The sequence below is a fragment of the Piliocolobus tephrosceles genome, chromosome 2 (assembly GCF_002776525.5).
Source record: "Piliocolobus tephrosceles isolate RC106 chromosome 2, ASM277652v3, whole genome shotgun sequence".
NCBI lineage: Eukaryota > Metazoa > Chordata > Mammalia > Primates > Cercopithecidae > Piliocolobus > Piliocolobus tephrosceles.
In genome coordinates, this window is record NC_045435.1 from 85,363,464 (window position 1) to 85,389,821 (window position 26,358).

A 26,358-nucleotide genomic window follows, 5' to 3' on the forward strand; every position below is an offset into this window, starting at 1 on the left:
AAGACAGGAAAATAAACTAAATTTTTTTTTGAAAAGTGTAATTTTAGGACACCTGAGAGGTAGGCAAATCTAATTATGTGCCCCATACTACCCCTCTAATTTTAAAAAGTTTTTTTGTTTGTTTGGTTTTTAAGTTTGAAACAGCTACCACAAGAGATGTAATGACTGGCATGAAACATTCGCCAGTTTCAGGGAGGTAGAACTAGACAGCAAAGTGACTTGCACCTTTTGGGCATGAGAGCTTGCTTCCACTATTAGGTTACACAATATAAGACAACTAGCAGAGGAGCACAAGGCTGATGTCAGAGAAGTCTCTATGCAAACCCGGATGAGGACACGGAAAATAAAGCCACTTCCAGTCATTCGTCAGTACCTGACGTCCCTCTTCCCCACTCCTCTTGAATCTCTTGAATTTTTGGATCAGTACCATCCTGATCAGGACCAGGTGATGCTGGCCACCTCTGACAGATTCAACTGGGGAAGGAGAGTGGGGCAGAGGAATGGAACAGAAGGTAAGAGGTGGAGCCTGTGTAATTTGTTCAAGCTTTAAGGTGCTCCGATTACTGTGTAGAGACAATGGAGCACTTAACTGTGGCTGAAGCAGCTGCCCTGTCCATTTTTGCTTAAGTTAATAAACCTGTAAGAAAAAGAGATCCTAAAAGCTATTACCATGTTTGTATCACCAAAAAGATCCACCGTGCCCTCTCTTTCCTCCTTGTGGCTACCTGCTAAGGAACTGATACAGCTCAGCACGAAAAAGTGTGCTGTTGTTTTGGAACGCCTTGTGAAGAGCCACCCTAAAACCCACAATGACACCCCTACATGCCTCTCACATTGTGAACAAACAATAAAACCAAGTAAGAAATAATGAACTTTTCATTTTCACCTTCTTCAACAGAACTTTTTTGAAGGTCATGATTCTGAAGGTAAAAGGAAGAGATAAGGTTATGAGTGGAAAGATATATTGAATCAAAAGTATTAAGGAAGAAGTTTCCTAGTTCATGGCTTTTGATACTGGAATGAGAAGTATCAGGCCAAGAGCATGCATCCTATGAAGGAGGAAAACAGGATTAGATGGAAACTTACTAATTTGGTGAAGGAGACATGTAAACTGAAATCAGATGAAGAAGAGGAAACAAACTGATAAAACCTTAGTGTTGGATGTATTACAGAACAAGTGTGAAATGGTGAGAACAAATATGAAAACACCTCAGAAAAATGCTCCCCGAAAGAGAATTCTTCCTTCTCCCTACCCAAACCTTATCTTTCCCAGAATTCTGTACCTCCATAAATGGTCTTGCCATCAACTCAGCTTACCAAAGATTTAGCAAACACGCCTTGGAAACAGTCGCAGTTCTCCCTTATCATCTTCTACATCCAATCTAGCATTTGAAAGCCCTTGCTTTAGTCACATCAATTGCCTTTTGGTTCCTTAAAAATCCAAGCACTTGGGGCCCGGTGCAGTGGCTCATCCCTAAAATTCCAGGACTTTGGAAGGTGGAGGTGGGTGGATCACCTGAGGTCAGGAGTGGCTAACTAGAATACACAGCATAGAGAAGACGGTAAATGACCTGATGGAGCTGAAAACCATAGCACAAGAACTACGTGACACATACACAAGCTTCACTAGCTGATTCAATAAAGAGGAAGAAAGGGTATCAGTGATTGAAGATCAAATGAATGAAATGAAGTGAGACGTTTAAGAGAAAAAAGAGTAAAAAGAAATGAACAAAGCCTCCAAGAAATATGGGATTATGTGAAAAGACCAAATCTACGTCTGATTGGTGTACCTGAAAGTGACAGGGAGAATGGAACCAAGCTGGAAAACACTCTTCAGGATATTATCCAGGAGAACTTCTCCAACCTAACAAGGCAGGCCAACATTCAAATTCAGGAAATACAAAGAACACCACAAAGATACTCCTCAAGAAGAGCAACTCCAAGACACATAATTGCCAGATTCACCAAATTTGAAATAAAGGAAAAAATGTTAAGGGCAGCCAGAGAGAAAGACTGGGTTACTCACAAAGGGAAGCCCATCAGACTAACAGTGGATCTCTTGGCAGAAACTCTACAAGCCAGAAGAGAGTGGGGGCCAATATTTAACATTCTTAAAGAAAAGAATTTTCAACCCAGAATTTCATATCCAGCCAAACTAAGCTTCATAAGTGAAGGACAAACAAAATCCTTTACAGACAAACAAATGCTGAGAGATTCTGTCACCACCAGGCCTGCCTTACAAGAGCTTCTGAAGGAAGCACTAAACGTGGAAAGGAACAACTGGTACCAAACACTGCAAAAACATGCCAAATTGTAAAGATCATTGATGCTAGGAAGAAACCGCATCAACTAAAGAGCAAAATAACCAGCTAACATCATAATGACAGTATCAAATTCACACGTAACAATACTAACTTTAAATGTAAATGGACTAAATGCTCCAATTATAAGACACAGACTGGCAAATTGAATAAAGAGTCAAGATCCATCAGTGTGCTGTATTCAGGGACCTATCTCGCATACAGAGACACACATAGGCTCAAAATAAAGGGATGGGGGAAGATCAACCAAGCAAATGGAAAAAAAAAAAAAAAAAAAAGCAGGGGTTGCAATCCTAGTCTCTGATAAAATAGACTTTAAACCAACAAAGATCAAAAGAGACAAAGAAGGCCATTACACAATGGTAAAGGGATCAATTCAACAAGAAGAGTTAACTATACTAAATATATACGCACCCAATACAGGAGGACCCAGATTCATAAAGCAAGTCCTTAGAGACCTACAAAGAGACTGAGACTCCCCCACAATAATAATGGGAGACTTTTAACAGTACACTGTCAACATTAGACAGATCAACCAGACAGAAAGTTAACAAGGATATCCAGGACTTGAACTCAGCTCTGCACCAAGTAGACCTAATAGACATCTACAGAACACTCCACCCCAAATCAACAGAATACACATTCTTCTCAGCACCACATCACACTTATTTCAAAACTGACCACATAGTTGGAAGTAAAGCACTCCTCAGCAAATGTAAAAGAACAGAAATTATAACAAAAACTGTCTCTTAGACTGCAGTGCAATCAAACTAGAACTCAGGATTAAGAAACTCACTCAAAACCGCTCAACTATATGGAAACTGAACAACCTGCTCCTGAATGACTACTGCGTACATAATGAAATGAAGGCAGAAATAAAGATGTTCTTTGAAACCAATGAGAACAAAGACACAACATACCAGAATCTCTGGGACACATTTAAAGCAGTGTGTAGAGGGAAATTTATAGCACTAAATGCCCACAAGAGAAAGCAGAAAAGATCTAAAATTGACACCCTAATATCACAATTAAAAGAACTAGGGAAGCAAGAGCAAATACATTCAAAAGCTAGCAGAAGGCAAGAAATAACTAAGATCAGAACCAAAGGAGATAGAAACACCAAAAACCCTTAAAAAAAATCAATGAATCCAGGAGCTGGTTTTTTTGAAAAGATCAACACAATTGATAGACTGCTAGCAACACCAATAAAGAAGAGAGAAGAATCAAATAGATGCAATAAAAAATGATAATGGGGATATCACCACTGACACCACAGAAATACAAACTACCATCAGAGAATACTATAAACACCTCTACTCAAATAAACTAGAAAATCTAGAAGAAATGGATAAATTTCTGGACACATACACCCCCCAAGACTAAACCAGGAAGAAGTTGAATCCCTAAAGAGACCAATAACAGGCTCTGAAATTGAGGCAATAATTATTTTTTTGGTCTACCAACCAAAAACAGTCCAGGACCAGACAGATTCACAGCCGAATTCTACCAGAGGTACAAGGAGGAGCTGGTCCCATTCCTTCTGACACTATTCCAATCAATAGAAAAAGAGGGAATCCTCCCTCATTTTTGAGGCCAGCATCATCCTGATACCAAATTCTGGCAGAGACACAACAAAAAAATAGAATTTTAGACCAACATCCCTGATGAACATCAATGCAAAAATCCTCAATAAAATACTGGCAAACTGAATCCAGCAGCACATTAAAAGGATTATCCACCATGATCAGTGGGCTACATCCCTGGGATGCAAGGCTGGTTCAACATACAAATCAATAAACGTAATCCATCACATAAACAGAACCAAAGACAAAAACCACATGATTATCTCAACAGATGCAGAAAAGGCCTTTGACAAAATTCAGCAGCTCTTCATGCTAAAAAATCTCAATAAACTAGGTACTGATGGAACGTATCTCAAAATAATAAGAGCTATTTATGACAAACCCACAGCCAATATCATACTGAATGGGTAAAAGCTGGAAACATTCCCCTTGAAAACTGGCACAAGACAGGGATGCCCTCTCTCACCACTCCTATTCAACATAGTGTTGGAAGTTCTGGCTAGGGCAATTAGGCAGGAGAAAGAAATAAAGGGTAATCAATTAGGAAAAGAGGAAGTCAAATTGTCCCTGTTTGCAGATGACATGATTGCATATTTAGAAAACGCCATGGTCTCAGCCCCAAATCTCCTTAAGCTGATAAGCAACTTCAGCGAAGTCTCAGGATACAAAATCAATGTGCAAAAATCACAAGCATTCTTATACACCAATAACAGACAAACAGAGAGCCAAATCATGAGTGAACTCCCATTCACAATTGCTTCAAAGAGAATAAAATACCCAGGAATGCAACTTACAAGGACTTCTTCAAGGAGAACTACAAATCACTGCTCAACAAAATAAAAGAGGACACAAAAAAATGGAAGAATATTCCATGCTCATGGATAGGAAGAATCCATATCGTGAAAATGGTCGTACTGCCCAAGGTAATTTATAGATTCAATGCCATCCTCATCAAGCTACCAATAACTTTATTCACAGAACTGGAAAAAACTACTTTAAAGCTCATATGTAACCAAAAAAGAGCCTGCATTGCCAAGATAATCCTAAGCAAAAAGAACAAAGCTGGAGGCATCACACTACCTGACTTCAAACTATACTACAAGGCTACAGTAACCAAAACACTATGGTACTGGTACCAAAACAGAGATATAGACCAATGGAAGAGAACAGACCCTCAGAAATAACACCACACACCTACAACCATCTAATCTTTGACAAACCTGACAAAAACAAGCAATGGGGAAAGGATTCCCTATTTAATAAATGGTGCTGGGAAAACCGGGTAGCCACATGTAGGAAGCTGAAACTGGATCCCTTCCTTACACCTTATACAAAAATTAATTCAAGATGGATTAAAGACTTAAATGTTAGACCTAAAACCTTAAAATCCCTAGAAGAAAACCTAGGCAATACCATTCAGGACATAGGCATGGGCAAGGACTTCATGACTAGAATACCAAAAGCAATGGCAACAAAGCCAAAATTGACAAATGGGATCTAATTCAACTACAGAGCTTCTGCACAGCAAAAGAAACTATCATCAGAGCGAACAGGCAACCTACAGAATGGGAGAAAATTGTTACAATCTACCCATCTGACAAAGGGCTAGTATCTAGATTCTACAAAGAACTTAAACAAATTTACAAGAAAAAATCAAACAATGCCATCAAAATGTGGGCAAAGGATATGAACAGACACTTCTCAAAAGAAGACGTTTATGCAGCCAACAGACATGAAAAAATGCTCATCATCACTGGCCATCAGAGAAATGTAAATCAAAACCACAATGAGATACCATCTCACACCAGTTAGAATGTTGATCATTAAAAAGTTAGGAAACAACAGGTGCTGGAAAGGATGTGGAGAAATAGGAACACTTTTACACTGTTGGTGGGACTGTAAACTAGCTCAACCATTGTGGAAGACACTGTGGCGATTCCTCAAGGGTCTAGAACTAGAAATACCATTTGACCCAGCCATCCCATTACTGGGTATATACCCAAAGGATTATAAATCATGCTGCTATAAAGACGAATGTGCATGTATGTTTATGGCGGCACTATTCACAACAGCAAAGACTTGGAATCAACCCAAATGTCCATCAATGATAGACTGGATTAAGAAAATGTGGCATATATACACCATAGAATACTATGCAGCCATAAAAAAGGATGAGTTCATGTCCTTTGTAGGGATATAAATGAAGCTGGAAACCATCATTCTGAGCAAACTATCGCAAGGACAGAATACCAAACACCGCATGTTTTCACTCATAGGTGGGAACTGAACAATGAGAACACTTGGACACAGGGTGGGGAACATCACACACTGGGGCCTGTCGTGGGGTGGGGAGAGGGAGGAGGGGGGAGGGATAGCATTAGGAGATGCTATCTAATATAAATGATGAGTTAATGGGTGCAGCATACCAACATGGCACGTGTATACATATGTAACAAACCTGCATGTTGTGCACACGTACTCTAGAACTTAATGTATAATAATAATAATAATAATAATAATAATAATAATAATAATAATAATAATAAAACGAAAACAAAAACAAAACCCAAGCCCTTTCCCATCTAGGCTTTTAAAGATTCTGTTTCCTCAGTCTGGAGTGCTCATTCCTTAACTCTTAACACTGATTTCAGCTCAGAGATCACCTCCACAGAGAAGGTTTCCCAAACCCTTGATTTGAAGTAAACCTCCCTTTCCAGCTAGTCTGTTCCATGATCTTGTTTATTTACTTCATAGTACTCAACTATTTTTTTTTTTTTTCTTGAGATGGAGTTTTGCTTTGTCGCCCAGGCTGGAATGCAGCCACACGATCTTGGTTCACTGCAACCTCCGCCTCCCAGGTTCAAGCAATTCTCGTGCCTCAGTCTCCCGAGTAGCTTGGATTACAGGTGCATGCCACCATGCCCGGTTAATTTTTGTATTTTCAGTAGAGATGGGGTTTCACCATGTTGGCCAGGCTGGTCTTGAACTCCTGACCTCAGGTGATCTGCCCGCCTTGGCTTCCCAAAGTGCTAGGATTATAGGCGTGAGCCGACATGGCCAGCCAAGTTTTTTTTTTTTTAAACTGACTTTGTAAGCCAAGGTTGGTGGCAACATTAATTAGAATTACTATAAATACATGTATTTATCTGTTTTACATATATTGTACGTCTTTCCCCACTTGAATGAAAGTACTATGAATCCCTAGCCATTTTTGTTTGGGCCCCTGCTGAAACTCCAGTGGTTAGTACAATGTCTGAAGCATGGTAGGTATCAAGCAACATTGACTGAATGATTAAACGAATTAGTTTTAGGAGAAATCAACTTCTGTGCTGCCTTCTCCAGTATCCTTAAGCAATTATTTTTTAGGCTCATATAGAATCTTTTGCATTTAACTCAACTTTTATCCACTCAAATATCGTGTTAGGCACCTCACAGGTGCCAGGGTTCTGAGAAGAAGAGAACCCAGGCCCTTTCCTCACATGCCTCAGCACCCTGCCCTACACTTGTGTTCGTGCCTTCCCTTAGGAGACTGCAGATATGTTCTTCAAGAAGATGGGCTGATTTTATTCATCGTTGCATCTCAGCTCCTAGGACAGATGGTAGTGCTCAGTAAACATTTGTGTGAAAGAGGACAGAAAAGAACTTTGTAGCCTCAGATTTTTACAGAATGTGAAAAGAAGAAGCAGGGTAAATGCAAATCTATGATTTGATTTTGCCCCTTCAGTCTGATAATGCTTGAGAAGACATTGTGCTGCACCTGTTAAACATGTGGAAAAGGACAAAAACACAGGTCCAGTACTTTGTGCAGGTGATGTGATATTAAAAGAGGACAGAAATAAAGCAAAACTAATTTGCTTTTTTTTTTTTTTTTTTTTTTTTTTTCAGAAGCAGTAGCCATGAAAAGAAGTTACCAGACAGTGGAGTTAACTCAAAATGAGAACAGTCCCCTGTCAATTGGAGCTACCCAGCAATACAAAGGGCTGCCTTGTCAGGGAACCTGTCCAAGCAGGAATGCTGACAATGGTCACGACCATGGAAGACCACAGGTTCTTCCTAAGGCCACAATTTTAAGATTATCTTCTTCTGAACAAATCCACATACAGTGTATCCACTCAGCTTTTTTTACTTAAAACAGTTAAAAAAATGAATGCTTAGTAACTACCAAAAAAGAGAACACTATTAGAGTGTGGGGAAAAGAAAGAGAGATCAGCCTGTTACTGTGTCTACATAGAAGGAAGTAGACATAAGAGACTCCATTTAGTTCTGTATTTGAGATGCTGTTAATCTGTGACCCTACCCCCAACTTTGTCCTTGCAAGAGACATGTGGTGTGGTGACTCAAAGTTTAATGCATATTGGGCTGTGCAGAATGTGATTTGTTAAACAAGTGCCTAACGGCTGCTAGTGGTTAAAGGTCATCACCATTCTCTTAAATCTCAAGAAAGAGAAAAACATTTGTCTCCTGCCCCTCCCTGGGATTGGAACATCTCCGGGTAAAACCCATTGTGTGCTTTGTTTACTGAGTAAGGAGAAAACCACCTTTAGGAATAAGGTGGGGCTTGCTGGAGCAATATTGCTAAAAGGTTTATGGAGATGTTCGTATATGCATCTCAAGGCACAGCATTTTCCTTTAAACTTATTCATGTTACAGGGATTTTTGTTCATATGTCTTACTGCTGATCCTACAATGATCCTATTTTCCAGCCACTCCCTTATCTTTTAGATGGTAAAGATAATTATCAATAAATACTAAGGGAACTCAGAGGCCAGTGCCAGTGTGGGTCCTCTGTAAGCACAGCACTGGCCCCCTGGGCCCCACTTTTCTTTCTCTATATTTTGTCTCTGTGTCTTTATTTCTTTTCTCAAGTCTCTCGTTTCACCTAACGAGAAGCACCCACAGGTGTGGAGGGGCAGGCCACCCCTTCATTAGAGGATCTTAATTCAATCAACATTGCCACCAACATTGGCTTAGAAGGAGTTACTATACTTTAGCCAGTGGTAGAAAGGACTGATACTATGGGTAGAAATCAGGCAGAGGAGGATAGCCAGGAGCTATGTGCACATCATCTCTCCCTCCTTCTTTAAAATTACCAGGAACAAAGGTTTTCCGGGACAAAATCAAGGTAAAGAAAGAGAAATTATGTGGATCAAGACAGTAATTCCTGAAAGTAGGCCAGGTACTGCAATGTCAACATTTGTCCTGCACATTATATCACTGAGATTACTCACAAAAAATTGCATGAGTGGGTCTCTTATGTATGGAGAGGTTAGTACATTACCCGCATGGCTTCTTGAATGTGGTCCTGTCGAATCAGTTCTGCTGAGCAGTCCATATACCACTTCAAACAGCGGATGAGCTCCCTGGGAAAGAGAATAGTTCCAGAAACCCCACTTTAATTCAAAAGTAATGCAGACTGAAATGTTTGTAGCCCTGAATTAGGAAAATAGGAAATAATATTCTGCTGATAAGCTAGAAAGGAGTGGCAGATCCATTACAGCTTTGGAATATTCAGGTCACCTGAGAACAAACAACACTCTTTGTCCATAGGAGTTGCCACATTTTAAACAGCAACTAAAATAACTTTTCCCCACTATCTCTGACATACATTTCTTTTTGATTACAAGAAAGTTTCCACCCAAGTCTGGGCAACATGGTGAAATCTTATCTCTACAAAATAATACAAAAATTAGCCAGGCATGGTGGTGCACACCTGTAGTCCCAGCTACTCAGGAGGCTGAATCAGGTGGATCAATTGAGCCCAGGAGGTAAAGGCTGCAGTGAGCCATGACTGTGCCACTGCACTCCAGCCTGGGCAACAGAACAAGATCTCATCTGAAAAAAAAATTTTTTTTTCCTAAAGACCTGGACTGGATGTGTATATTTTTGTTTTGTCTTAAATTGCTAGGTTTTCAGAACATCTGACACCAGCTAGTAAATAGTAGACTCTGAATAAAAGTATGCAGTCCCAGGAGTCCCTATTCACAACCCCTGCTCTATCCCATCTATCTTATTTCCTTAGGACTAAGTCATCTGAATGGAATGAAATTACTGGGTCAGAAGGTCTGCATATTTATATGGCAACAGAGCACACAGGTCAGGAGTATAGGCTGTGGATATTCTGGAGCCTATCAATACCTAGTTTTGTATCATTGAATGAGTTATTTAATCCCTTGTGTCTCGTTCTCTTCAATGAAAATATGGGGAAACGGTACATCTCAAAGTTATTGTAAACACTAATAGAATGATGCCTATAAAGCACATAGTACAGTCCACTCTCCAAAGTGACATTAAAGTATCAGAGTTCCAGTGACGCCATAGCCTTGCCACTGAAAGGGACCAGGACAGCAGGGACCAGGGCTGCAAAACAACTCCCGAACTAACTTAGGCAAACAATTCCAGGAATCTAGAAAGCAGAACAGACCGAGTGAGCAGACCGGGAAAACAAGCCCTACCCCTACCCTGCAAGCCCCTGATAAACGTCATCAGTATTTCAAAATGTAACTGCCCTACCCCTACCCTGCAAGCCCCTGATAAACGTCATCAGTGTTTCAAAATGTAACCGAAATACCAGAAATGGCGGGAACCGATCATAATCAGCCAAATCACCTTGTTCAAATGTCAGCCAATCCTAAGTCTGATGTGTACAAAATCCCCTATGACTCTGTACCTGTTTACCCCTGACTATAAAAATGCTGTCTGGAGCCCAGTTAAGGAACTTTCCCGCTCGTCTCATGACTAGTGAGGAAGTTCCAGGTTCGAACCTGTAATAAAGATCCTTGCCACTTGGCTTTGACTCTGGACTCTGGTGGTCTTCTCTGGGGAATAAACAGTCTGGGCATAACACCACCACTGGGTTTTATTTATATTTTCAATAATTATGTTAATTTCGCATAAGAAAATGGTGATTTCTGGCTGGGCGTGGTGGTTCATGCCTGTAATCCCAGCACTCTGGGAGGCTAAGGCGGGCAGATCATGAGGTCAGGAGTTTGAGACCAGTCTGGCCAACACAGTGAAACCCGATCTCTACTAAAAATACAAAAAATTAGCTGGGTGTGGTGGTGTGTGCCTGTAATCCCAGCTACTTGGGAAGCTGAGGCAGGAGAATCATGTGAACCCAGGAGGCGGAGGTTGCAGTGAGCCAAGAACAGGCCATTGCACTCCAGCTCAGGTGACAGTACAAGACTCTGTCTCAAAAAAAAAAAAAAAAAAAAAGAAGGAAGGAAGGAAGGAATGAAGGAAGGAAGGAAGGAAAGAAGGAAAGAAGGAAAGAAGGAAAGAGAAAGAAAACAGTGATTTCTTATTGCTTTAATGGTCTTACTTATTTTTTTCTTTGAGACAGACACTTGCTCTGTCAACCAGACTGGAGTGCAGTGGCGCGATCTTGGCTCACTGTAACCTCTACCTCCAGGATCCAAGCAATTCTTGTGTCTCAGCCTCCCAAGCAGCTGGGATTACAGGAAGGGGAGGATGCACCACCATGCTTGGCTGATGTTTGTATTTTTAGTAGAGACGGGGTTTCACCATGTTAGCCAGGCTGGTCTCGAACTCCTGGCCTCAAGTGATCCACCTGCCTCAGCCTCCCAAAGTGCTGGGATTACAGGTGTGAGCCACCATGGCTGGCTTGCTTGAATGGTCTTAGATAACCTGTGTTTCTCACATTTGTTTACTAGTTATATAAACTCCTTTATGAAATGTCTTTTTATATTCTTTGACATTTTTTTGTGGGTGCTATTTTAGCTATTCAAATGTTTCTCATGGAAAAAACAAGACATTTTTAGCAGCTTTACCATCATTTTCTAGAAGTAAAAGTATAGCAACTATGTAACAAACTATAGTTTGAAATATCAGCTGAAAACCCACAGCTAACATCAAACATAACAGTAGAAGACTGAAAGCTTTTCATCTAAGATCAGAAACAAGATAAGAATGTATGTTTTTGACATTTTTATTCAACATAGTACTGGAAGTCCTAGCCAGTGAAATTAGGCAAGAAAAAGAAATAAAAGACATTCAAATTAAAAAGGAAGAATAAAATGCTCTGTTTTCAGATGATATAATCTTATATGTAGAAAACCCTAAAGAATCCCCCAAAAAACCTGTTAGAACTAATCAATAAATTCAGTAAAGTTGCAGGACACAAAATCAACACAAAAAATAAAATGCATTTCTATATGCTAAAAATGAACAATCTGAAAATGAAATTAAGACAATTCCATTTACAATAGCATCAAAAAGAATAAAATACTTAGGACATATTTAAGGAGACAAAAGAGTTTTATACATGTTGCTTGAAGAAATAAAAAATAGCAATAAATGGAAATACATCTTATATTCATGAATTAGAAAGTTTAATATTGTTATTGAAGATGTAAATGCTACCCAAAGTGATCTACAGATTCAGTGCAATCCCTAACACAATTCCAATGGTATTTTTTGAAGAAAAAAAAAAGTCCATCCTAATATGGAATTACAAGTGACTTGGAATAGCCAAAAGCATCTTGAAAAAGAGGAACAAAATTGCGGTCTCATACTTCCTAATTTCAAAACATCACAAAGCTACAGCAATCAAAACAACATTGAATTAGAATAAAGACATATTTATAAAACAATGGAAAAAAATAGGCCAGAAATAAAGCCTCACATATATGGTCAAGGGGCCAAGGTATCACCCTTTTGACAAGGATGCCAAGACCATTCAGTGGGGAAAAGACAGCTTCGATAAATGGAACTGGGAAATTGGATATCCACATGCAAAAAGAATGAAGTCAGACACTTATCTTACATAATACACAAAAATTAACTCAAAATGGATCAAAGACCTAAATGTAAGGGCTAGAATTACAAAACGCTTAAAAAAAAGATAGGTGAAAGCTTCATGACATTAGGCAATGACTTCTTGAAAATGACACCAAAAGCACAGGCAACAACAAAAAACAAGGTGGACTACATCAAAATTTTAAAAACTTTTGTGTCTCAAAGGACAAAATCAACAGAGTGAAAAGGTAACCAAGTGACTGGGAAAAATATTTATAAATCATATAACTGATAAGGGGTTAATATCCAGAATATATAAAGAACTCCTATAACTCAACAATAAAACAAATAACCTCTTTTAAAAAAATGGGTGAAGGACTTGAATAGACGTTTCTCCAAGGAAGATAATTAGGGAAACACAAATAAAAAACATAAAGAAATATCACTTTACACCCATTAGGGTGGCTACTATCAAAAAAAAAAAAAAAAAAAAAAAAAACCCAGAAAGCAGCCTGGCCCTCAATGGCTCTGGAGGAAAGATGAGTGAACTATTAAGGAGCAACTTGCTCTTACCAATGGCCTCTGGAACCCTGACAGAAGGAGAACCCTTAACTACCACAGATACTTGAGTTTGCAGGGAGAGCTGCTTAGAGAAGTGGTAGGGGTAGCAAACCAGCTGATGTGGAGCCCAGGGGGGTTGGTGCGGGAGTGTCTGCAGTAGTGCACAGCCAGGGATGGCCATCCCCTTAGGCTCGACTTGCTCCCATGGGAGACTTCAGTCCTAGGGGAACTGTTGGTCTTGAACTCTGTAGGGCGGTCTTGCCCATTAGATGGGTCTGTGGTCCTGCCCATCAGATGGGGCTGGTCTATCCTGAGCACTCCTTGATCGGCTAGCCTCTCCTGGGGACCAAGTCTGGCCACACCTGCTTACAGGGCAGCCTCAGGTGACCTGGGGGCCCCACATCATAGTTTCTACACAGACCGTGCTTGACAGTGAGGAGAGCTCCACTGCGGCGACCCTATGCCACGCACCAGCCCGCATGCCCCCTCCCCATGCTGCAGCTTCCCTAGGACCCATGGCAACTCTCCACAATGCTTTACTGGCTTGTGTCTGCACTGGCAGGTTTTGCTTTCCTTTTTCCATTAAAAAGTGGGCTAGCATGTAGGAGTGCAGCCTGCCCCCTGCTCCCACCACCACTGCAGATAGAGCCTTGGTGGGCACAGAGCCAGCCAGCCCTGCCCCTGCCAGTGCCCCACCCTTGCCCTAACACTGTGCAGAGAATAGCAGATCCTTCCCTATCCTGAGTGACCACTTCTGCTTGCAGGACACAGAGAAAGCACCCAGACCTTCAGTGTCCCAACCCTGAGCCATCACCACCTCTACTGTGACTGTGCAAAAGTTGCCAGCAGGGGCCCCAGCTCTGCCCAGCTGTACTGCCTCTGCCACCTTGGTCAATGCGTGCAGGGAGGCAGGTACCCCGGCACCAGCACCTGCTAGCACTCTGCCACAGGTGACTCTGCCACAGCTGCTGTACCCACTGCTGCTGGCACATGTGAAAGGGGATAGATCCAGCTGTCACTGCACTATGAAATACTTTGGCTTACACCACCCAGCCAAAGTGAAATGGCCAGCAGTCTGGGAGCATCTCAGCCTACCCAGTACAGTGGATTTCTAATCTTGAGGAGCCAGAGAACAAAGTTGGGGCCCAATACAAGTCCCCAAGTTGTATTAGAGTGCACAGTCCAGGAGTTAGGAGTTGAGCACTGTCCCCTAAAATGTTCCAGAAATGAATCCAGCTGGCTGAATCCACCTTACACCACAATCAAACACTCAAGGTCATCAAATAGGATAAAAGGAAAAAAAACCAAAACTCATCCAAAGGACAGCAACCTCAAAGATGGAAGAGTGACAAGCTCACAAAGACGAGAAAGAACCAGCACAAAGACCCTGGCAACTCAAAAAGCCTTCTTTCCTCCAAATGATTGCATCACCTCTCCAGCAAGGGTTCTGAACTGGGCTGAAAGGGCTGAAATGACAGAAATAGAATTCAGACTATGAATAGAAATGATGATCATTGAGCTACAGGAGTATGCTGAAAGTTAATCCAAGGAAGCTAAAAATCATGATAAAACAATGCAGGAGCTGACAAACAAAATAGCTAGTATAGAAAAGCATGTAACTGACCTGACAGAGCTGAAAAACAGTCTACAGGAATTTCAGAATGCAATTGCAAGTATTAACAGCAGAACAGACCAAGTTCGGGAAAGAATCTCAGAGCTTGAAGACTGGCCTTCTAAAATATGACAGTCAGACAAGAACAGAGAAAAAGGAATGAAAATGAATGAACAAAACCTCTGAGGAATATGGGATTATGTAAAGATACCAAATCTACAACTCACTGGTGTCCTTGAAAGAGACAGGGAAAATGGAACCAACTTAGAAAACATATTTCAGGATATCATCCATGAAGACTTCCCCAACCTAGCTAGAAAGGCTAACATTCAAATTCAGGAAATGCAGAGAACCCTAGTAAAATACTTCACAAGAAGATTGTCTCTGAGATACATATTCATCAGATTCTCCAAGGTCAAAATGAAAGAAAAAAATGTTAAAGGCATTTAGAGAGAAGGATCAGGTCACCTACAAAGGGAAGCCCATGAGACTAAAAGTGCACCTCTCAGCAGAAACCCTACACATAAGGAGAGACTGGGGGCCAATATTCTACACTCTTAAAGAAAAGAAATTCCAACAAATAATTTCATCTCAACCAAACTAAGCTTCATAAACGAAGGAGAAATAAGATCCTTTTCAGACAACCAAATGTTGAGGGAATTTGTTATCACCAGACCTGCCTTATAAGAGCTCCTGAAGGAAGCACTAAATATGGAAAGAAAAGACCATTATGAGCCACAACAAAAACACACAAGTACACAGACCAGTGACAATATAAAGCAACTACATAAACAAGTCTGTAAAATAACCAGCTAACATCATAACCGGATCAAATCCACACATATCAATACTAACCTTGAATATAAATGGACAAAATTTTCCAATTAAAAAGCATAGAGTGGCAAGCTGGATAAAGAACCATAACCCATTCGTATGCTGTCTTCAGAGAGATCCATCTCAAATGCAGTGACACAAATAGGCTCAAAATAAAGGGATGGAGAAAAATCTACCAAGCAAATGGAAAAGAGAAAAGCAGTAGGGGTTGCAATGCTGATTTCAGACAAAACAGATTTCAAACCAACAAAGATTACAAAAGACAAAGAAGGGTATTACATAATGTTGAAGAGTTCAACAAGAAGACTTAACTCTCCTGAAGCATATATGCACCCAACACAGGAGCACCCAGGTTCGTAAAGCAAGTTCTTAGAGGACTTCAGAGACTTAGACTCCCACACAATAATAGAGGGAGACTTCAACACCACACTGACAATATTAGACATATCATCAAGACAGAAAATTAACAAAGATATTCAGGACCTACATCAGCACTAGATCAAATGGACCTGACAGACATCCTACAGAATTCTCCACTCAAAAGCAACAGAACATACATCTGTCTCATTGCCATATGGCACATAGTCTAAAATTGACCACATAATTGGGACACAAAACACTCCTCAGCAAAATCACTGAAATCACACTCTCTCAGACCACAGCACAATCAAATTAGAAATCAAGACTAAGAAATTCACTCAAAACCATAAAGTTACATGGAAATGGAATAACCAGCTAACATCATAACCGAATCAAATTTTGCTCCTGAATAACTTCTGGGTAAATAATGAAATTAAGGCAGAAATCAACAAGTTCTTTGAAACTAATTAAAATAAAGATGCAATATACCAGAATCTCTGGGACACAGGTAAGGCAGTGTTAAAAGGGAAATTTATAGCACTAAATGCCCAAATCAAAAAATTAGAAAGACCTCAATTTAACAGCCTAACATCAGAACTAAAAGAACTGGAGAACCAAGAGCAAACCAATCCCCAAACTAGCAGAAGACATAAAATAACCAAAATCAGAATTGAACTAAAGGAGATTGAAACACAAAAAACCATTCAAAAGATCAATGAATCCAGGATGATTTTTTGAAAAAAATAAAATAGACTACTAGGCTAGACGTATAAAGAAGAAAAAAGAGAATATTCTAATAAATACAGTCAGAAATGAAAAAGGGGATATTCCCTTTGACCCCCACAGAAATACAAATAACCATAAGAGAATATTAAGAACACCTTTATGCACATAAACTAAAAAATCTAGAAGAAATAAATAAATTCATGGACACAAACACTCTCTCCCAAGAGTGAACCAGGAAGAAATGGAATCCCCGAGCAGACCAATAATAAACTCTGAACTTGAGTCAGTAACAGCCTAACACCACCATCACCACCAACAACAACGACAACAACAGCCCAGGACCAGACAGATTCACAGCCGAATTGTACCAAATGCACAAAAACATGAGGCCAGCAGCTGGGCGTGGTGGCTTACACCTGTAATCCCAGCACTTTGGAAGGTCGAGGCAGGCAGATCACGAGGTCAGGAGATCGAGACCATCCTGGCCAACATGGTGAAACCCTCTCTCTACTAAAATACAAAAAAAAAAAATTAGCCAGGCATGGTGGTGCACACCTGTAGTCCAGCTACTCAGGAGTCTGAGGCAGGGGAATCACTTGAACCCAGGAGGTGGAGGTTGCAGTGAGTCAAGATGGTACTACTGCACTCCAGCCTGGCGAAGCACAAGACTCTGCCTCAAGAAAAAAAAAAAAAATGAGGCCAGCATCATTCTGATACCAAAACCTGGCAGACACACAACAACAGCAAAAAGCTACAGCCCAATATCCTTGATGAATATTGATGCAAAAATCCTGAACAAAATACTGGTAAACCAAATCCAGCAGCACATCAAAAAGCTTTTCCACTACAATCAAGTAGGGTCAAGTAGGGTTTATCGGCCCGGCACAGTATACACCCCAAAGAAGTGAAAGCAGGGTCTTGAAGAGATATTTGTACACCAGTGTTTATAGCAGTGTTTTCAATAGTCAAATGGTGGAAGTAACTCAAGTGTCCACAGATAGGTGAATAGATGAATTTAAAAATGTGGCAAATGGCCAGGTGCTGTGGCTCATCACACCTATAATTCCCAGCACTTTGGGAGGCCAAGGCAAGTGGATCACAAGGTCAGGAGATCGAGACCATCCTGGCTAACACGGTGAAACCCCGTCACTTCTAAAAATACAAAAAATTAGCTGGGTGTGGTGACGGGTGCCTGCAGTCCCAGCTACTCGGGAGACTGAGGCAGGAGAATGGCATCAACCCGGGAGGTGGAGCTTGCAGTGAGCTAAGATTGCGCCACTGCACTCCAGCCTGGGCGACAGAGCAACACTCCGTCTCAAAAAAAAAAAAAAAAAAGTGGTAAATATATACAATGGAACATTATTCAGTCTTAGAAAGCAATGAATTCTGACCCACACTAAAACATGGATGAGCCTTGAAGACATTATGCTGGGTAAAATAAGCTACTCACAAAAGGACAAATACTGTGATTACACTTACATGAGGTACCTAGAGTAGTCAAACTCATAGAGACAGAAAGTAGAATAGAATGGTGGGTGCCAGGGGATAGGGGAGGGGAGAATGGGGAGTTATTTTTAATGATTACAGTATTTCAGTTTTGTAAATGAAAAGAGTTTTGGAGATGGATAGAGTTCTGGTGATGGTTGTACAATGATGTGAATATACTTAATGTCACTGAACATTACACTCAGAAAATGGTTAAGATGGTCAATTTTATGTTATGTGTATTTTATCAAAATTACAAATACAAAGTTTTTAAAAAGTCAGCTGAACTTTTTAAATGGTGATTGCAGTTAAACTTTTTTAAAGCCTATATTTCTACTCAAACACAAGTCCTAATGACGATACCAAATGGAACTTACTTGTATGCCAGAGCTCCAGCAAAGTGCTTCTGGATATACGTGTCCATCACAGGTCGAAAGTGAAAATACTTGATGTCTCGGAGCAGGTTGATGATGAACACCTGGGAGATATGGAGAGTAAGCCACCAGGGTTCACTGGAGGCCTCAGATCTATCCCTAGCAGGAAACACAGTCTTCCTTCTCCAAGGAATGGCAAATTGTCAGTGCTTTCCTCTAGCATTCCCCATGGGTAGTGAATGTAAGATTTCCATTCTGTGTCTGTATTTCTGTCTTGTCTTTTCTCTAACACCCCAGCCTCCTAATTCAGACCCAGGCTCATCAGTCTCTTCCTGTATTTACTCTGAGCCTCTCCCTTCACAATAACGCTGGGTAGGGAAAGGCAAAACAATATGTGTGCAGATGGCATAAACAATAAGGTATCCCCCAAAACTTGGAGAAGATAGGAGAAAAAGCTTGTCCTCTGAGCCAAATCAGCCTATGAAAGGCTGTGCCCTTCAGAAATGGGGCTGGTGGACAGGGAAGTTAGGACGAAGAAGAGCCAGAGGGGCAAACTATCCAAGTACTCATTCCAACTCTCACCTCTGCTCCCCATCTCTCAGAGTATCTGGCTCTCCTTGAATGTATGGCTCTCCATGGGACTGAATATATTATGCAAAATGCACTAAACATTCAAATCCCTGTCCATTTTCATTAACCAACCTTCTGAGACTCTAGTTCTGAAACAACTGCATAGATTCTGGACCTGCACAGGTCTCTAGAGACCAGCATTGGTAAGTCTCTGCTTTTCATGATGGTTATATCCTACTCTGTAAGCGAAAAAATGGGCCATCTGATTTCTTGTATTACTCTCTGGGTTTCTGACCTCATGGGGGTCACTATTTCAGGGGCCAGGCATACTGCAATAGTGATGAGATGGAAGATCCAGAAACTATATAGCCAAGGTCTGGACTTGATCATGTTGGATTCTTCAAATTTGATCTGCCTGGTTGGTTGCTTGGTCTTCCTTGGGCGACACTCCTTAGTCCCTTTTCTATTGGAAACAGCTATATCTTGTGCTGATTCACTCTAATAAATTGCTTCCCTTAAATTTTCTGAAATACATGACAGGAATAATTAATAAAAGTAAAGAGTTGGGAAGGTGACTTACCAGAGACTGAAAAACCAACAGGCCGTACTTCTCTGTATTATCATCCAAAATCACAAAGAGTGTATCTAAGATGTCCTGCAGAAACTGAAACAACATAAAAAGCAGAGGGTTCATGTCTTAGGACCTTACATGCACAAACTTCCATAAACCAATGAATTTAACTTCCAATAAAAAAGTGAAAGATCTCTTAGGATCTCAAAATACCACTTAAAAATCATCTAGTACCCTGACCCTCCACCCAGCTAAGTGATAACTAGGTGGACTTGGGGTGTTGGCTTATAGCCCAAAGGGCCCCAAGAAAGACTTAGAGAGGCTCTTCCTGTTCGGTGGGTGATACATGTCTAAGGAAAGGGCAATGACCTAAAAACCACAGAACACCTATGCAGAATAGCAATTTTGAAATAAAAACAATCTAAGTGATACTGATGCCAAATTTAGAGAAAAAGAGCTCACTTCACTGGTATCCCCAAAAGTTCAGTAGTCTCTTGCTCTCTACTGTGGCCTAACTATATAGAGTATATTTGGATAAGGGTATGGCAAACTAGGCTTTACCTACAGACACTATTTTTTGGTCTAAGAATTAGTATTACAGGAGAAGGGAGAATGCAGTCAATGAGGGCTGTCAGTGGGGGTAAAAAATGTGGCAGTATTTTTGTTGTTGTTTGAGCATGTGACTATTTTTGAGATGCAAAACAAAGGAAGAGAACAATAAATATTGATGGACACTTGCAGCCTTTAAAACTCAAGTATATCCTTCTTCCAGTTTAAAAGATACAATGTTTACAATTCATTTCTGAAAAATATGAGGCAGAAGGTGTAGATAGGGGTAATAATGATGGGTCAAGACTGGTCATGGGTTAACGGTCTTTGGGGCTGGGTTGGTTCTTCATACTATTCTATATACTTCTGCAGATGCTTGAAATCTTCCAATAAGAAGTAAACATATTTCAAAATGCTGGCACATTCTCTTTACATTCTCTTCTGTGGGGAAAAGAGAGATCAGACTATTACTGTGTCTATATAGAAAGAAGTAGACACAAGAGACTCCATTTTGTTCTGTATTTGAGATGCTATTAATCTGTGACCCTACCCCCAACCCTGTCCTTGCAAGAGACATGTGCTGTGGTGACTCAAGGTTTAAAGGATTTTGGGCTGTGCAGGGTGTGCTTTGTTAAACAAGTGCCTGAAGGCAGTATGCTTGTGAAAAGTCATCACCATTCTCTTAATCTCAAGTACCCAGGGACACATACACTGCCAAAGGTCGCAGTGACCTCTGCCTAGGAAAGCTAGGTATTGTCCAAGATTTCTCCCCATGTGATAGTCTGAAATGTGGCTGCGTGGGAAGGGAAAGACCTGATGGTCCCCCAGCCTGACACCCGTGAAGGGTCTGTGCTGAGGACTAGTATAAGAAGAAAGAAGGCCTCTTGGCAGTTGAGATAGAGAAAAGCATCTGTCTCCTGCCGGTCCCTGGGCAATGGAACATCTCCGTGTAAAATCTGATTGTATGTTCTGTTTACTGAGAAAGGAGAAAACCGCCTTAGGGCTGAAGGTGGGACGTGCTAGTGGCAACGCTGCTCTTTGTGCACTGAAAAGGTTTATGGAGATGTTTGCATATGCATATAAAGGCACAGCACTTTTCCTTAAATTTATTCATGTCACAGAGATCTTTATTCATATGTCTTACTGTTGACCTTTTCCCTACGATGATCCTATTATCCTGCTACTTCCCTTTTTTCTAAGATGATAAAGATAATGATCAATAAATACTGAGAGAACTCAGAGACCGGTGCTGGCGTGGGTCCTCTGTATGCTGAGCGCCAGTCCCCTGGGCCCACTTTTCCTTTCTCTATACTTTGTCTCTGTGTCTCATTTCTTTTCTCAAGTCTCTCATTCCACCTAACGAGAAACACCCACAGGTGTGGAGGGGCAGGCCACCCCATCATCTTCTAGCTAGCTGGAGACAAATTCTTGATGCTAAAACTAGATATGCTGGTAGGATGTTCTCTTCTCAGGAATATAAAAGCTCACCCTTGAAAAGGTAACAGACTTCTTAATACCTTGTTCACTGGTTGATGTTTTCAACATTCTTAGAAGGAAAATATGAGTATGAATTTATCTTAAGTTTCAAAACTAGCATTAGATTGTTTTGAATAGTTAAAAAATTTTATGATAATCTGATCACATAATTAAAACAAAATTCATACATCAACTTCATGAAAGTACACAGTGGTATATAGACTTTAAAACTGTTCCTCATTTGGAAACACTGTGTTGTATATTATTGAGTTAATGGAGCTGTGAAAGCAAAATTAGATGGTGCATTTTTTCTAATTCATTTGACACTTGCGATGGCAAAGCTAAGAATGTTCATTATGGACAGGATGCCTCCTGCAGATTTAATCTCTAGTCTACATTCCATTGCTTGCTGATAACGAAAAATACTTCCATTTTCCTCAGTAGAGTTCAGTCCACTGTGTAGGATTCACCTGATGGGCTTTCACCACCAGGAAGTGCCTGGGGTTTTTATTGAGCTAAGGGGAAACACTCTGCCCAGAAAAGCCCTATGAAGGCAACTGGGGACTGGCAGTGTTGATGTCAGCCTGCTAAAGCCGTCAGATAGGAAATGTCACAAAGGTACAGTTAACGTAGGGGTAAGAAAGGAAGGTATTATGGACTCCAAGTGAGAGACTAGACAAAATCAGCAGGTACAAGTCAATGAGCAGTATTTGGAGTTCTTAAAATTAGGAGAGGAGAGCCAGAAAGATATCAGGCTTAAATATAGTTTTTAAAAGTTAATAAACTGATATGCTATATACCTTTAAAAACAGAAGCTAACAAAAAAAATCCCAAAGTATGATTTCTTGAGTATGACCCCCAAAGCAAAGGCAACAAAAACTGATACAAAAAACAGACAACTCATGGATTGGAAGAAAATATTTCCAAACCATGTATCTCTGATAAGGAACTAATATCCAAAATGTATAAAGAACTCAAACAACTCACTAGCAAGGAAACAACCCAATCAAAAAGATGGGAAAAAGGACCTGAGTAGACATTTCTCAAAAGAAGATACACAAATGGCCAACAGATATATGAAAAAATGCTCATCATCACTAATCATCAGGGAAATGCAAATCAAAACCACAATGAGATGTCACCTCATCCCAGTTGGGAGAGCTATTACCAACAGATAAAACATAACAAGTGTTACTGAGCATGTGGAGAAAAAGGAATTCTTATGCACTGTTGCTGGGAATGTAAAGTAATACAGCCATTATGGAACACAGTATAGAGGTTTCTCAGAAAACTAAAAATAGTATTACCATATAAGCCAGCAATTCCACTACTGGGTATATGTCCAAAGAAATCGAAATCAGTAGGCTGAAGATGTCTTAACATCTTCAGAACACGGGAGATGTCTGCACTTCCATGTTCACTGCAAAATTATTCATAATAGCTAAGATACGGAAACAACCTAGGTGTTCATCAGCAGATGAATGGATAAAGAAAATGTGGTATATGTTAAAAAAAAAAAAAGCCAGTAGCTTTTCTCTATACCAACAACGTTCAAGCTGAGAGCCAAATCAAGAATGCAATTGCATTTACAGTAGCCACACATGCAAAATACCTAGGAATACATCTAACCGAAGTGGTGCCGAAGTGGTGAAAGACCTCTACAAGCATAACTACAGAATACTGCTGAAAGAGGACAGGTGCAGTGGCTCAGGCCTATAATCCCAGCACTTTGGGAGACCAAGATGGGAGGATCACTTAAGGTCAGGAGTTCAAGACCAGCCTGACTAACATGGTGAAACCTCGTCTCTACTAAAAGTACAAAAAAAATTAGCAAGGCGTGGTGGCACATGCCTGTGATCCCAGCAACTAGGGAGGCTGAGGCAGGAGAATCACTTGGATCTGGGAGGTGGAGGTTGCAGTGAGCCAAGATTGTGCCATTGCACTCCAGCCTGGGCAACAAGAGCGAGACTCCATCTCAAAACAAACAAATAAACAAATAAATAATAATACTGCTGAAAGAAATAATAAATGACACAAACAAATGGAAAAACATCCTGTGCTCATGGGTTGGAAGAACTGATATTATTTAAATGGCCATACTGCCCAAAGCAATCTATATATTCAACACTATTCCTATCAAACTACCAACATCATTTTTCACAGAATTAGAAGAAACTATTCTAAAATTAATACAGAACTGAAAAAGAGCCCAAATAGCCAAAGCAATCCCAGGCAAAAAGAACAAAGCTGTCGGCATCACATCACCCAATTTCAAACTACACTACCAGGCTACAGTAACAAAAATGCATCATACTGGTACAAAAACAGACACACAGACCCATAGAACACAACAGAGAGCCTCAAAATAAAATAGCCTACCTACAGCCATCTGATCTTTGACAAAATCAACAAAAATAACAATAAGGATATAACTCCGTATTCCATAAATGATGCTAGCAGCAAAAGAAATATCAACAGAGTAAACAGACAACCCTCAGAGTGTGAGAAAATATTTGCAAACCATGCATCCAACAAAGGGCTAGTATCCAGAATCTACAAGGAGCTCAAACAGATCAGCAAAAAATCACAAATAATCCCATCAAAACCTGGGACAAAGGACATGAATAGACATTTCTCTAAAGAAGATATACAAACAGCCAACAAATGTATGAAAAAATGTTCACCATCATTAATCATCAGGGAAATGCAAATCAAAACCACAATGAGATACTATCTCACACCAGTCAGAGTGACTATTAAAATGTCAAAAAGCCTGGGCATGGTGACTCACTTCTATAATCCCGGCACTTTGAAAGGCTGAGGCAGGCGGATCACTTGAGGTCAGGAGTTTGAGATCAGCCTGGCCAACATGGTGAAACCCTGTCTCTACTAAAAATATGAAAATTAGCCACGCATGGTGGCACACACCTGTAATCCCAGCTACCTGGGAGGCTGAGGTAGGAGAATCAGTTGAACCCAGGAGGCAGAGGTTGCAGTGAGCTGAGATCATGCCACTGCATTCCAGCCTGAGCAACAGAGCAAGACTCAATCTCAAAAAAAAAAAAAAAAAAAAAAAAAGGTCAAAAAATAACAGATGCTGTTGAAGCTGCAGAGAAAACGGAACTCTTATACCTTCTTGGTGGGAATGTAAATTAGTTTAGCTCCTGTGGGAAGCAGTTTGGAGATTTACTAAAAAAAAAAAAACCTAGAATTACCTTTTGACCCAGCAATCTTATTACCGTGTATATATCCAAAAGAAGAAAAAATCATCCTACCAAAAAGACCCATGCACTTGAATGTTCATTGTGGTATTATTCACAATATCATAAGACATAGAATCAATCTAGGTGTCCATCAGCAGTGAACTGGATAAAGAAAATGTGGTACATAGGTTGAGCGCGGTGGCTCACGCCTGTAATCCCAGCACTTTCGGAGCCAAGGTGGGCGGATCACGAGGTCAAGGGATGGAGACCATCCTGGCCAACATGGTGAAACCCCATCTCTACTAAAAATACAGAAATTAGCTGGGCGTGGTGGCACGCGCCTGTAGTCCTAGCTACTCTGGAGGCTGAGGCAAGAGAATTGCTTGAACCTGGGAGGCAGAGGTTGCAGTGAGCCAAGATTGCGCCACTGCACTCCAGCCTGGCGACAGAGTGAGACTCTGTCTCAAAAACAAAAAAAAAAGGACAATGTGGCACATGTATGCTATGGAATACCATGCAGATAAAAAAGAAGAAAACCATGTCCTTTGCAGCAACATGGATGCAACTAGAGGCCATTATTCTACGGAAACTAGCAGGAACAGAAAACCAAATACTGCATGTTCTCACTTGTAACTGGGAGCTAAACATTAGGTACTCGTGGACATAAAAATGGTAACAGCAGACACTGGGGACTACTAGAGTGGGGAGGGATAGCGGCAAGGGTTGAAAAACTAACGGCTGGGTACTATGCTCGGCACGTTAGTGATCACATCATTCGTATCTCAAACCCCAGCATCATGTAATATATTTATGTAACAAACCTGCACAAGTACTCATTAAATCTAAAATAAAAGCTGAAATTATAAAATAAAAAAAGAAAACATGGCATATAAACACAGTGGAATGCTATTCAGCCTTAAAACGGGAGAGATCCTGTCGTTTGAGACAACATGGATAGAACTGGAGGACATTAAGCTACGTGAAATTAAGTCAGGCACAGAAAGACCACACTATGACACTTACATGCGGAATATAAAAAACTGAACATATAGAAGTAGAAAGTGTAATGAGGAATACCAAAGGCTGAGGGAAGGTTGTGGTCATTCTGCATTGTGAACATATATTCTGCATTGTCAAAACATCATATCGTATCCCACACAGATAAACAATTATTATTTGTCAGTTAAAAATAAAATTAAAAGTATTCCAAAAGAGGAAAAGGAAGCTAACAACAAAAACAACGACAACAACAACAACAAAAAACAACAATCTGATGAAACAGTCTCAGAGGGTTATTGGCAAAAATCATGACAAAGTAAGGTCTTCTGCCCAGATTCTTCCTCATGCAGTATGTTTAAATTATGTGGAAGACATACCTT

At 40.4% G+C, this 26,358-nt stretch overlaps 1 protein-coding gene across 1 annotated transcript in view; it reads right to left on the reverse strand.

Moving 5' to 3' along the window:
• DOCK3 (dedicator of cytokinesis 3) overlaps window positions 1-19,843 on the reverse strand; it is a 131,467-nt gene extending 111,624 nt beyond the window's left edge. Inside the window, exons 1-3 of the mRNA XM_026448011.2 lie at window positions 19,761-19,843; window positions 18,614-18,714; window positions 9,183-9,264 (exon numbers count right to left, since the gene is read on the reverse strand). Of these exons, the coding sequence (XP_026303796.1) occupies window positions 9,183-9,264; window positions 18,614-18,660 (129 nt within the window). The 5' untranslated portion in view covers window positions 18,661-18,714; window positions 19,761-19,843. The remainder of the gene's footprint in view (window positions 1-9,182; window positions 9,265-18,613; window positions 18,715-19,760) is intronic.
• Between the last annotated feature and the right edge of the window lie 6,515 nt (window positions 19,844-26,358).